Below are 14,232 nucleotides of genomic sequence, written 5' to 3' on the forward strand. Positions count from 1 at the left end.
AACCACGCATAGATTGGCCTGAATAGAAAGATGAGTAATAAAAAGTAGCAATAACTACAAATCTGTAGCCTTAGCACTTGTTTTTAGATGGGGTCAGTGAACATTTGAAAGCTAGAAAGAGTCAGAAGAAGGCAAATAATTCAAAATCTAGAAAAAAAATGAAGGCGGTTGAAAAGATGCTTAGAATTATCCATTCAATACTTAAAGTTAACTTAAAGTTGAACCAACCCTTATTATGATCACTGCATCTGAAACCAGATTTGTAGGACTTGACAATTCCAAACACCTACCACTTAATGTTTTTGTCTCAGTGAGCAACACAGGTGGAATGCCTACTGAACAGAAGATGCCTCAGAGTGATGGTGCCATTCTTCATGGATTTCGTCACACTGCTGGTGAGTCCTAGTGAAACAAACAGAACAACTAATTCATATATATATATATATATATTTACTAAAATACAGGAAAAGAAACTCACAGAAACTCATACAAAAAAAGACATGGCTCTACCTATCTTTTAGGTGGACAGGACTATAAAATCATAGGGGGTTTATGCTACAATTAACTTTATGATTGCTCGGCTCATGCAATCATAAAAGCAACGTCACGTTAGTGAAGGAACTCATGAGGGGTTTTGGGGAAAAAAAACCTGTTAGTTGCAGTATTTTCCTCAGAGTGGGCTTACAAAAGTCTTGAGTATACATGGGTTGTGTGAATACGTTAGGAATCTTTTTGCATGAAACAACAACCGTGCAGGGAGTTTAAGACCTACACCCACAAATACTGCCTGCTACAAAACAGATGACTAAATTAAAGTATGTCAAAATTAAGTAACCGGAACTTACCTATGACCCCTATTTTTTATGAGCATGGAATCTACAGGCAATGGTACAATTAATATAAAAAGGATAATATCTATTTTACTATATTCTAGATTCCAAAGAAAGAGATGCAAAGAGCCTGCCATCTTCGGCCTGACTCTTCAACACAAGGAAGGACTGGAGTTCTCGCTTCTGCCAGCTCACACTTGGAAATCTTTACCCGTGACTAGGCTGGGTCACTTATGAGGTTTTTACCTGGGACTGTGTCACAGTGTGAAGAGTATTTCCTATAGCCAGATCTCAGTGTGTGACCACAGTCTGTGACCAGTCCCCTGTACCATCTGTGCATTTTCTGCACCTAATAAAAGAAAAGCCAGTCAACAAAATGATCTTCTTATTTAAATACAACTCATTCTATATACTATAGCATAGTTGTCTCCAGTATTTTTAGGGTTTGGCAGACAACTGCCAGCATAGCAGGCAGACAAATAGACTGCATTGTTAATGTATTACACACTTCTTGGAGGGAGGAGGTGGCTGAGTGTATGGAAAACATTTTTCCAGCATACCATATAACTGTATGTGAGGCACAGAACATCTTAAAATACGCAGGCTAATACTAATAATCTGCTATACTGTTAGGCTAATGGCATTCACCAATGGAGAAAAGCCAACCACAAACGTGACACAGAGCGGATTTTCGGGCAGAGATAATGAAGAAAAGATAACGGGAGTGCTTTTTACAGTCTGATGGAGCACTGTTATTGCCTTAAACCTGTGTGATAATCTGCAATAGCACAGAGGTGGTTTGTGATGATGTACATGAGCACTCTAGAAATAGAGTTGCCCTTTTTTCCGGAAAAAAATACCGGCCTTCCTATATATTTGTCTTTTTTCCCTATTAATAACATTGGGATCAACCATATTTTCTACCGGCTAGGCCGGTAAAATACCAGCCAGGTGGCAACCCTATCTATAAGAATGATGATCTCAGTGCAGGATGTGCTTTGTTATCTACATAATCTCTGTAGGTGAATATAAGGATCTGCAATAGCACTGGCTGGTTCTGTGTGATGATCAGTAAGAGCTCTGTTGTGTGTGTGACATGCAGGAATTCTAAGAGGTATGTGAGATGATCGACAGGAACATTGGGGATTGGGTAAAGATCTGCAGGAGTACTGTAGGGGGATCGCCAATTATCTCTAGGAGCCCTAGTGGCATACATGATAAACTGGATCACTAACTGTAAGGCTACAGTAGGCAGTCCTTTAATACATATAAATTTAAGGCTGTGTAGGGATTATCAATATATACAGTATAACAATTTCATACTCCAGTTTTAGTACATATGGTGTCTACCTTAAATGTATAGATCTAAAGATAAGGATAAGCAATGTCAGACTGGGACACAGGGGCCCACCCAAAAACCTTAGACCAGGGGCCCACTCTCAGTACTATTATTCTTCCTCTCCTCACTCAACCTCTATTCTCCTGGTCCCTTTTCTTTAAATAATATAATCTATTATTCCATCGATTTAGCCTCTTTGTTTTCATTGAAATTGGGAATGGCCGTGAAATAGGCCAAATGTTTAGCATCATGAGGGCCCACTGATGCCTGGGCCCACCGGGAGTTTTCCTGGTATCCCCGTGGGCTAGACTGACACCGAGGATAAGAAATGTTCTTATCACATAGGGCAGAATGAATGGGTGCAGGGTGGAGTGACAGATAGCATAAAGTCCCTGGGCCAAAGATCTTGCAGTCTATGTGGGTATGCACAGCTCTTTGTTACTGAAATGTTTCCTTTAGGAAGAAGTTTCTAAGTTGAACTGTGAATAAAAATGATTGTGGGAGTTTATCTTATGTTAGGGGGTAGGAAATTCCTGAGGCAGTGGGCAAGCAGAAAAACGATTAATCAATGAGTCAGATTCCCCTGCAGAACAAAGGACCAGGAGGGGGTGTACTTGAAAAGAAAACTACTCTCCTTGTAATGTTTTTTTTTTTTTTTTTACAGAAGAGCTAATAATTAAACGACAGTTATGACTGTTGCCAACTTTACTTGCAAGAGGAGGTCATACTTTATTGCAAGGGTCTGTGAAAGGAAGAGGAAATATTTACAGCCACTTAAAATACACACACACAATGCAGTTGAATACGTCAGTCTGCAGCATCAAATACATTCCATCCCCAGTTCTAAATTGTCTTATCACAGCTTTATAGCACCACTCTACTAGCTCATTTTGCCTTAGTCATGCTTCATGACCTTTGAGGATGCCATTAATTTATCGGTTTCCATGAAAAAAGGAATTTTTGAAGCAAAATTTAATGACGCCTGCATAAAAGAATCTTTTTTTTAGTTTTTTTGGGGGGTTACAGAGAGGTTACAGAGAGGTTGAAACAATAAAATTGAGCTTTTTAACTAGGAATGCACCGAATCCCCTATTTTGGATTCGGACGAATCCCTTGCGAAAGATTTGGCCGAATATTTGCATATTAAAATTAGGGGAAGGGGAAAACATTTTTTACTTCCTTGTTTTGTGATAAAAAGTCACGAGATTTCCCTCCCCGCCCCTAATTTGCATATTATGCAATTTAGGATTTGGATTCGGTTCGGCCGTGCAGAAGGATTCGGCTGAATTCAAATCCTGCTGAAAAAGGCTGAATCCTGGCCGAATCCCAAACCAAATCCTGGATTGGTGCATCCCTATTTTTAACAAGGTTTGAGGCTAGGGGAATAAAGAGCAAAACACAGTAAATCGGCATCCATGTAACAATAAAAAAATAATACATTACGTTTAAAGTTAAAAGCCCTGAAAACTTACACATAATATTTTTCATTAATTGGAAGGCAACGAAGGCTTTGAAAGCACTAATCAATCAGATTAATTTCAGTGTGAGAGATATGTTGCTCCAATCATAAACAATCTCTATGAAATACAGATAGAAGGGTTCCAGAGGTCTTACTTTTGCATTTAACTACCTAGCTTACTCTACAGCCCCCACCAGCATCATACACATGCATAGAACAAGTATTAGGCTACATGCAGTGACAATGGTCACTTTTGCCTGATGGAGCTGTAGATTGAATACAAGGAGGTAAAGGGGAAATGCAGCAAGCTTAACTGAGTCAGAAAGTAGAGCTTTCTATTGAACTGCATATAGCTGGTGTGCAACTTTGAATGTCCTGCAGTGTGTACCTCCCTATGAATTATTTTCCTTCTCACATTGAGTTTTCCTCTGCAAACCACCCAGTGGCCCTCAACCCCCTTTATAGGTTTGGTTTTGACTGATGTCTTTGTCAAAGGTTTGGTTATAGTGATTAATAAGCCACTATTGTGTGTCTAAAACATTATTTATTTTCTATATTAATTTAAATTATTGTTACATTTGCTTTTAGGGCAGAGAAACACTATGCATTTTAATGAGTGCAGCACACAAAGAATATTTAGGCTGTGGGCACAGAGGCTGATGGCTCTGGTTGTTATCAGACCGTATTTTTGCAGGCTGAGAGAAACAGATCATTGCCCCTGCTCCATTGATTTTAATCAGTTTGTGAAGTTGAATGTTCCTGTGTTTGGTGTTTCAGTCTGGCAGATCAGTAATCCAGGTGCAGATTCTGAACTATTACAATTTCCTACATTGTCTGATACATTTCTCAGCAGCATCTGTGGAATATTAGCGACTACTATACATTTACAACAGCTGCCTTTAATTAAATTCTAGGATTCTGCTCAGCAGGGACAAAGATAAGAAATGTACCAACTAAATGTATCAATTTAGAACAGAACAGTTTACAGTCGGTGACTCGCTCCCTCCCAGAGCTACTTCAGAAAGCTATAAGAAGGTGAAAAAGGAAACATTACACTTTAACATTAGAAAAATCAGTCACAAATAACAAATGGAAAGTATTTGGAAAAAAAGTCATTATTTCTGGTGAACATTACAATCTGAAACCAACTGAACTGAAAAAGTGTTTGAAGGTGAAACCAGTGTTGGACTGGCCCACCGGGATACCAGGAAAACTCCCGGTGATCCCAGGTGTCAGTGGGCCCTTGTGCTGCTAAACATTTGGCCTATTTCATGGACATTCCCTATTTCAAAGAGGCTAATAGATGGAATGATAGATTATAGTATGTAAAGAAAAGAGACTAGGAGAATAGAGGTTGAGTGAGGAGAAGAAGAATAATAGCACTGAGAGTGGGCCCCTGGCAGGCCCGGACTGGCAATCTGTGGGTTCTGGCAAATGCCAGAGGGGCTGCTATAAGGTCCCATAGAAAGTCAGTATTTAGTGGGCTGGTGGGGACTGTTTGGGCCTCTATGTGGGCTGATTGGGACATTGGGTTTATTTAATGTTATTTTTTAGTAGATTTAAGGCAGGGGTTCCCAAACTTTTTTTTTACCAGTGAGCCACATTCAAATGTAAAAAGAGTCGGGGAGCAACACAAGCATTAAAAAATCCTTTAATTAATAAGGCTATAATTGGTTATTTGGTAGACTGTGGACTAGCAACTGACAGGAGGCTCTACTTGGCAAGATACTTCATTTTTATGCATTTAAAACTTGCTTCCAAGCCTGGTATTCAAAAATAAGCACCTGTTTTGAGGACACTAAGAGCAACATTCAAGGGGTTGGAGAGCAACATGTTGCTCACAAGCTACTGGTTGGGGATCACTGATCTAAGGTATGGTGATAAAAATTACAGAAAGATTCCTTATCCTGAAAACCCTAGGTCCCATACCTTTATAATTTAGCCAATAAAATACTATCAGTAATAATTTGTTTTACATTACAATAATTACATTAATTCACTAATATTACATTTATCAGTATCACTCTTCCCTAGTGCACTCACAAATTTTCACATTGATTTTACATCTTTCCCGCTACACAATTTTGGGCATTTTATCACATATACAAAAATGGGGGGGTTGTGGGTGCACACCTAAGGCCAATTTCAAAACGTTTAGAGCCCTGTCTAAATAGTTCAAGTAAATATGCAAATATGCAAGTCCCCCGCCAACTGCTGAGCTGGAGATGTTTATACAAAGAATTGTTACTAAACAGAGAGGTAAAATTCCTTTCTTTACTATGACTAGAGGTAAATAAGTTAGGGACCACCATGTGGGTTTTTACCTTGACGTGGTATGGTGGCTTATCAATATTATGATCATAACTTTGTAACTTGCATATCTGCTTGAATTATTTAGACAGAGCTCTAAACGTCTTTATAAAACCTCATGAGACAACTTACGTTGCATAAATGCAATAATAAGCCATAATGTGTAAGTGTGACAGAAATTCAAATCACAGATGCCCTGGTTTGTTAACCTGCAGTTTTTATACTACAATTAAACTTTGCTCGTCCTGATCTCTGGTCTGCCCATTGACTAAACTTTTAATATGATTTGGTTAAATACAAATTGGATACATTGGTAGCTAATGTGTAAAAAACATAACAGAAAACTAAAGAAAAAATTACTCACGATAGATCACTATTGGATCCAATCCATTGTTCTCAGTATAGTTACATCATATCTATTGGTACTTGATGAATACTACCTAAAGGGGTGGTTCACCTTCAGGTTATCATTAAGTATGTTATAGAATGGCCTATGTTTAGTCTTTTCAACTGGTCTTCCTTTTTTATTTTTATAGTTTTTGAATTTTCTTTCTTACGCGTTCCAGCTTTCAAATGGTGGCCAGAAGCCAAAAAGACTATTGCAATGTGAGGCTACAATTTTATTGTTATCCTTACTTTGTATTAACAAAGTAACAACCTCTAATTTCTAAAGAGAATATGTTTGTGCCATAAGGTCATATTGAAAAGAAAGCAAAATCAATATCTGGTTCTGGTAGCGTAGAGAGAACTGTTTTTTTATTGTCTATCTAGTTACCTATAACTACCCCGCGAAAGGCATCCTTATGAATTGGGATGGTGATGCTGCATAACTGGAAACCTTACCAGTAACTAACTTCACAATTAAATATAAGGTAAGAAAAAGGTCATACGCAGAATTACTGCAAAAATTCCAGGTGCTCTTTTATTCCAATTTTTGCAGTAATTCTGCGTATGACCTTTTTCTTACCTTATATTTAATTGTGGAAACAAGGCTTCAAAGGACGGAAGCAGTAAGAAGTGGTCTAATTTGGAGGTGAATCAATGTTTAAACAGAAGTAACTAACTTCAAGTAGCATGCAAAGATCTGGAGCCCCAGTTGGTACAAAGGCAAAAAAGTGCTGCAGTTCTGGCTTAGGCATTGGAAATTGATGAGGTCAGTAATACATTCTATGGTGTATTCTATAATTTTAGAAACGGTAATACTAATAAATGTTTTTAAGACATTTTCATTTAAGATTGTGAACCTGTGCCAGATACTTTCTTTTGTATAGACAGGGCCATGTCTGGTAGAGATTAAAGAGGCATGTGTATAGTCAAGGTCCCTGCTTATCTGCTTATGTAAACATGAAATGGCCCAGCTAAACTAAATCGGTCTATGTTCCCACAGGTTAAGGCACAAGGACTGCTTTGATCAAAAATACCTGTCATGAACATAACAAAGATACAAGATCTTTGTTCCTTAAATCATAGTGGCCATAGTGGCACCGGCAGGGAATAAATAAACAGTATAACAGGACCTGAAAATGCACGAATTAGAACTGAAAAAATAAAATCTGAAACTGCAAACACATTCACCTCACTGGGACCGCATAAAACTGTCTGTAAACAAAAAGGCCCCTCCCCTCTTCTAAAACACATGAGCTGGGCAGCTGAAGACTAAATAGAATGTTATATATTGATCAGGAAGGCTGAAAAATCCAGTGATTTTCTTAGTTCTAACCTACATTTGATGTATAATTCTTCCTTCACTAAAACTTCTACAGCCCTTTTTCTAGTGGGGATATTTCAAAAGTAGAGTAAACTGAGTAAGAAGCTTTATTGGAGTTAAACTGGAGTTACATCAACTTCACAAAAGCTTCCATTTCATGAATACAATGGTTTTGTAAACTTTGGAGTTAAACTGTCTTTCCCGTATAGAGTTTAATGACTTAAACTTAATACAGAGTATTAAGTATAATTTACATTAATTTACATTAAAGTTGAAGTTGGTGTAAGTTTTGTTGGCATTATAATCAACATTTTGCTGGAGTTTATGACTTCAGTTTCAGAAAGATAGATTTAAACTTGTGAAATTGCTTAACTCCAAGTTTACGTATGGTGGTGTAAAAAGTTCAGAGGATTGTTATTTGTCATTTAAAGATTTTTTGGCGTAATCAACATTTATGCCAATTTTTAAAACTTAACCAACTTCATAAAATTTGCATGCAAATACTAGTTTGCCATAAATAAACATAAGTTGTTTTGGATAAGAATCTAGCCACTCCGTGTTATGCCTATGAGTAAATGCCCACCAAGGTATTAAATGCGCTAGGCTTATGTATGTCCTAATAAAGTCTTTTTAACTTTACAATACTTGGGCTACTGCTTCACTAGTAGTGGGTCCAGGACCGCCATGATGTCCTGAAGCACCGAACAGACCCAAAGTCACGAAAACAGCTGAAATTGAAGTCCTGAAGCGGCAAAAAGACCCAAAGTCACGAAAACAGCCAAATTTGAAGTCCTGAAGCGGCGAAAAGACCCAAAGTCACAATAACAGCCGAAATTGAAGTCCTGAAGCAGCAAAATGGCCCAAAGTCACAAAAGGAGGCAAAGTTGAAGTCCTGAAGCCCCGAGTTAAATTCTACTGAACACCAATGTGTGCTTTTTTATTTTTTTTAATCCCCTGGCCACCAATGTATTATTTTAATACTCTACAGGCCCCTGCCACCAATGTTTTTTTTAAAAAAATATTCTCTGGGGCCCCAATTTGTTTTTACTTGTAAGGCACCAGTGTTTTTTAACTTTATGGGGGGGCCCTGGTCACCAATTATTTTTTTAACTTGTAGGGGGGCCCTGACCACCAATTTTTTTAAAACATTTTTATGGGGAGGGCGTGGCACCACAGTTTTTTTTTAACTAATAAGGGGGCCCTGACCATCAATAGTTTTTTTTATAACTTGTGTGTGGGGGGGGGGAAAGGTTAGCTTTTTTAGCGCTGATGTCTGTGTGGTCTTTTAACTGTGGTTTGGGGGGGGGGATCTGGGGTGGGCCCCGTGATTTCTAATGGTGGCCCTGAATGGGTCTTACCCCATTTTGTATTCTCCAAAGCTTCATGTTCCCTTAACTTAAGGCAAATACCATCTGCCTGTCACTGCTCACACAGGGCACATGTAGGGTTGTTACCTGGCCGGTATTTTACTGGCCTGGCCGGTAAAAATGATGCTTGATGCCAATGTTATTAATAGGAAAAAACAGAAAGAATAAGAAGGCCGGTATTTTTTTCCAGAAAAGGTGGCAACCCTAGGCACGTCAGTCAAAAAATGCCAGAGGAAAAAATGAATTGTACCATATATCTTATTAACATTGCTCAATTTAGCTACCCATGTGGCAACCAATTGGATTTGGACTACTCCACATGTTTAGCACCAGGGGTAGGGTTATCAATAGGTATGCCACCTACCCATGTTGCCATGCAACAAGAATCGCATTAACAATGAATCGTAAGTAAATGGTCTATGCAGGCTCAACGCTTTAGTTTTTTTATGTTTCAATCCCCTCAACCTCGCTTTTCCCCTTTAATCCTCTCCACTAATCTCAGTTGATGTGGTCTTCATAGTTTGTACGGTTTCACTTTTGTCGAGTACTGTATTTCTACATGGATACGCAATTTGAAACAATACACCTGTCACCCGCTGCCACAACGTAACATGGCGCTGTTGACTTCGCTACAGCCACGCTTCTAGACTAGTGATTGGTAGTTTTGGTCGTTACGTCATATATGGGGGCCGTCCTAGTCTTGCGGGGAAGATGGCGGCGCCCATTATGAGTATTAGATGTACAGAGCAAGGTTGGTTAACGCAGACATAAAGTTAATAACGTTTCACTTAGCTTATGCCTCTGTTATATTGTAGCGCTGATTTTTATTTTTCCTCAGTTACAAGGCTGCTATGTGTGAGGCTGTGGAACAGTGTGGATCTAAGCAGGGCAGGGAACAGGAATGTGCATAGTTCTGCACTAAGGTGTGCGGGGCAGGACTGGAGAGTACGGTGGGTACTACTTGTTATATGATTTTACACACTTGAGTGCATTAATGTACTGTATCTAAGCTGTCCATGTGAATGTTATGTCTCTGCAGGCGTGGCTTTGCTCGCAGTGGTTCAGAATACGGCCCCCTAACAGATCTACCAGACTGGAGCTTTGCAGGTAAAGTGGATTGAAGTGTGTACAGTAAAACATTGGGGGTTTACAAGGCTTATTTTGAAGAACCAAGTACATTAGGGGAGTCCAACATGTGGCCCACCAGTCATTTTTACAGTTAAGTTTGCATCACTGCATACAGAGGACTGCACAGTAAACATAGATGGGTAGACAGAAACATACATTTTGTATTATGCTGTTTGGAAAAAAAAAAGTAACTTTTTCATTTACAGATGGTCGCCCAGCACCACCATGGAAAGGCCAGATTAGAAGAAAGGAGGAGCGCGAGGCATTCGCTGTAGGTTTTCTTCTTGAAGATTGACATTGCCGCCAGTCATTTGTAAGTTTTCGAGTTTGCAGTAAATAACTTTTGCTTTTATTTCAGCATCGGGTAGTTTTGCTGAGCACAGAGATGGACCAAGGTATGATTAATTGGAACAATAATCGGCAAAAGATGAAAGCAGAACAGTTAGACAAAGAGAGGAGCAAACTTCAATCCAAGGCATCCCTTAATAAAACAACAAACACCCAATAAATATAGTTATCCAAGATTAAATGTTGAGTTTGTGTTACTTATTGCAGTGCTAAGAGGTAATTCATATCTCTGTGTTTACGTTTCTTGCTGTGATTCTGCTTTGATGCTTACTTTGTGTGTGTCTGTGTTTGAAGTTGGCTCTGCCCTAGTGTCAGTTACTCAGATTTACCCTTCCTACATTTTCTGTAAGCCACATCAGAGTATCCACTGTGTAATGCAGAAGGATATGAGCTACCCAGACCACAGCAGGGTAATGTTTCTAGAAACAAACCAGATGAATGAAGACAAAATTAGGGATATTTCACAATCACACTTCCTGACTGTGAATCACACCTGTCACTTCCCTTTTATATTTACTTGGTTGCGACTCATTGCAGGATGTCAGACCTTCTGATTTAAAATTTAATCAAACCTCATATTTTATTAAGGTATTTTAAACATTCCAAGTGCACTGATCTTTTTATGCCATTATAATTTTTATATATATTATGGTTAAATATGGCTTTATTTCTCTATCTTAGCTCACCATAATTATGCAGGTATGGAACAAATTATATATGTATTTACAAAGTACACAGCACTGCACTATGTTACAATATACAAAAGTGCACACAGAGATTGTGTGGTATGAGACACCGTAGGAAGGAGGTCCCTGCCCAGAAGAACTTAGTCTGTGGAATGTTTGCCACCGACCTTGATTTATGATAGCTTAGTTATTATCTACTACAAGGTTTTATTTTATTACAGAGAACAAACAAGTTGTTAACACAATTAAGAAATGTTTGCATAAACAAATGTTAACACTTTTTGTCTACTGAGTGATCAACTGTTTGTTAAAGGAGGCTGCTTACTGGTGGCTAGCGTTGCCACCTTTTCTGGAAAAAAATACTGGCCTATATTCTTGCCATTTTTTCCTATTAATAACATTGGCATCAAGCATCATTTTTACCGGCCAGACCGGTAAAATACCGGCCAGGTGGCAACCCTACTGGTGGCCCACAGACCAATGGTCATAGAAATTGGTCAGAAATTACCTTTGTTCCTTCTATGAGTTTAATCATAACTTGTGTTAAAGGGGGATTATCACTTTTAATCTTTTTTTCACTGTTATATTTCGTTTATGCTATTTAGCATGATCTTTTTTGCAGTTACAGGCTCAATACAATAAGTGGTGACAATCACAGGTTGTCTGGCACACACAATTGCGGGGAGTTATCCATGATATATTAAACTGTTTAGGGGGGATAAAAATACAATAATCAATGTTATTATTTCCAAAAGTGGTATTATTGCTGTATGTCTTAAACTTAATGTGATACTAATTATGCTCCTATCAATTTTTAGAATCTTGTCAGTATCACTAACAAGTGCTATGTGGTTCTTTTTTAGCCCCTCAACCAACCCTGGCCCATTGTCACCTGATGGTCTGATGCTCTTTTACACTGAATTCTGCAGGGCATGGATTGTCAAATATGTTAGTCCCACTGTGGTGGGCTTCTTGCAGTTATCCATTAGGCTGGACTGTAAATGTAAACCGGCTACAGGATGATCTTGCTGCCCCCCCCCCCCACCAGCCCAGCATGACTTACCAATTACATTTTCCATGGCCATCGCATTAGACCCTTGTGTTACATTGGGGGTTGCGATTAGGGACACAAAGCACTTATATGTAAGTGATACTGACAAAATTCCTATCATTTGCTGTGCTGGTTCACAATCACTTTAAAAGCTGCTTTTTAAGCAATACTAATGACAAAAATGTATTGCCTGCTCAGACCTTTCATTTTACAGAGGAAATAAGGTATGAAAGGGTTGGCCACCTTCCAGACACTTATCTTCATTCAGTTCTTTTGACAGTTCACCAGAAATAAAGCTTTTGACTTTCGACTGTTTTCTAATATTGAAGTTTTAAGTTTTATTTTTCAACTTCATTTTTCCTTGGAACAATTCAGGATATTGACTTTGTAACTGTTCTGATATGATACATTAATTAATACATCTGTTATCATTGGCCCTGCTGAGCAGAATCCCTGATTTTCATTAAAGGGGTTGTTCAACTTCCAACAACTTTTCAGTTAAGTTGTTTTCAGATAGTTCACCCAAAAAAAGTCCTTTATTTCTGGTGAATGATCTGAAAACAACTGAACTGGAATAAGAACCCCTTTGAAGGCAGCTGTTATAATCAATACATATATGGCTAAAAATGTATCAAGTAATGTAGCAAATTGTAACAGTTCAGAGTTTGGTTGCATAAAAAACAGAGCCTCCTGTAGCCTGACAGTCCACATAGGGGCTACCAAACTTAATTTGCACCACTCAGAAACGCGTCATCTTGTATTACTCCCCAAATCTATTTATGCCTGAATGTTGATCACGGGTAAAAATGTTTGGGGACCCCCAATTTAGGGGGAAGTATAATAAAATATAGAGTGATAGAGACTCTGTTGGCTAGGGGATGTCAGTGCTAGGATTGATCTTGTTTTAGTTAAATGTTGTCTTTAAATAAAAGCATCAGTGTGTATACAGTAATGATGCTGTGCAAAGTGAGTGGAACCCTTGAGCAGAACATGGTCCACACACATGCTGTTCACCTGTAATTAACAGGGGCGCACAGTTTCCTTAACCCTGCTCCTGCCATTGCAGCCAGGGAAGCCATTAATAAACCCTTCTATTTTAAAAAGAGATTGCTTTATGGAACCCCACCCTTAGAAATATGCAAAGACATTTTTGAGTCTCACCCTACAGTTTAAGAACCACTGATCTGCAGAAGAAGCCCTAGGATTTAAATATGTGAATATCATTAACTGGGTGGTGTTGTTACAGATGAGCAACATTACTGACAACAAGCTATAGTACAATCAGATAATCATCCATATCCAACGAAGAACAGCTGGACTTTTCTAGTAAATACTGTGCAGCTGTGGAAAAAATATATGACTGGAAAACATTTTCTAAAAAGTCAGAAACCATATTGATCATATTAAATCCATAGTAAAAGGACTACACACATCAAAGGCAAGAGATGATGGCTCAGTATCTGGTATGAATGCTTCCTGGTTTGATTGTATATCCCAATAACTCATGATCTCACAGCAGCATGTGACCTTATGACCACAGGGTATTAAAGCTTACAGCCCTTACCAAGGCAATTCTCACTGTCAAGTCATATTTATGGTTTGATCAAATTAGCAGCATTCCAAATAAATTTATTTTTAAATGTGCAAGCAAGTCCGGGTTTGCTGGTCACTTAATGGAAAATGTTGTTAGTTTGGAAGATGGCACAGGCTTTCTGTGGCTCCTAGACCCCCAGTCATACTGAGTTAATTAATCTGGGCACTTTGGCTTCTAAGTTACATGGGGAGAATCATTTCAGCATGCAGACAAAAGTCCAGTGCTGCAAAACTCAATGTGATGTAGCAAGTGTTTAGGACTTAACAGAGATTTCCTTTGGCGATGAGCGCAAACTATAAATATCATTTTTATGGATTAAAGTGGAGGGAATTTTTGTGGGGATGGATATGTAACAAAGCATCTCTGTTATATTCTGAGTACTGGCTATTTCCTTTGGAATATAAATGTACCA

At 38.5% G+C, this 14,232-nt stretch overlaps 2 protein-coding genes across 4 annotated transcripts in view; both read left to right on the top strand.

The window, feature by feature from the left end:
- Nucleotides 1–1,202, top strand: part of LOC108695570 (capping protein, Arp2/3 and myosin-I linker protein 3-like) — a 57,063-nt gene extending 55,861 nt beyond the window's left edge. For both annotated transcript variants that reach the window (XM_041564966.1, XM_041564974.1), the window contains 2 exons: nt 312–395; nt 935–1,202. In XM_041564966.1, coding sequence (XP_041420900.1) covers nt 312–395; nt 935–978 — 128 coding nt within the window. In that variant the 3' untranslated portion in view covers nt 979–1,202. The remainder of the gene's footprint in view (nt 1–311; nt 396–934) is intronic.
- An 8,413-nt stretch (nt 1,203–9,615) lies between these two features.
- Nucleotides 9,616–10,670, top strand: mrpl52.L (mitochondrial ribosomal protein L52 L homeolog). Of its 2 annotated transcripts, XM_018259477.2 has the most exons (5): nt 9,616–9,764; nt 9,852–9,963; nt 10,053–10,120; nt 10,348–10,412; nt 10,500–10,670. In XM_018259477.2, exons 1-5 carry the CDS (start codon nt 9,725–9,727, stop codon nt 10,647–10,649), a joined length of 435 nt encoding a protein of 144 aa, XP_018114966.1. In that variant the 5' UTR covers nt 9,616–9,724; the 3' UTR covers nt 10,650–10,670. The 2 variants fall into 2 exon arrangements, with proteins under 2 accessions (XP_018114966.1, XP_018114958.1); XM_018259469.2 differs by lacking the exon at nt 9,616–9,764 and having other exon boundaries at nt 9,809–9,963.
- The last annotated feature ends 3,562 nt before the right edge of the window (nt 10,671–14,232 follow it).

Source organism: Xenopus laevis, chromosome 1L (assembly GCF_017654675.1).
Source record: "Xenopus laevis strain J_2021 chromosome 1L, Xenopus_laevis_v10.1, whole genome shotgun sequence".
Lineage (NCBI taxonomy): Eukaryota > Metazoa > Chordata > Amphibia > Anura > Pipidae > Xenopus > Xenopus laevis.

What these genes read in the sequence shown, in the direction of transcription:
- mrpl52.L (XM_018259469.2), top strand. Translation starts at nt 9,809, where the DNA reads ATGCCTCTGTTATATTGTAGCGCTGATTTTTATTTTTCCTCAGTTACA. An exon ending in ACCAGACTGGAGCTTTGCAG is followed by an intron (nt 10,121 to 10,347) that starts GTAAAGTGGATT and finishes TTTCATTTACAG; the next exon opens with ATGGTCGCCCAGCACCACCA. An exon ending in AGGAGCGCGAGGCATTCGCT is followed by an intron (nt 10,413 to 10,499) that starts GTAGGTTTTCTT and finishes CTTTTATTTCAG; the next exon opens with CATCGGGTAGTTTTGCTGAG.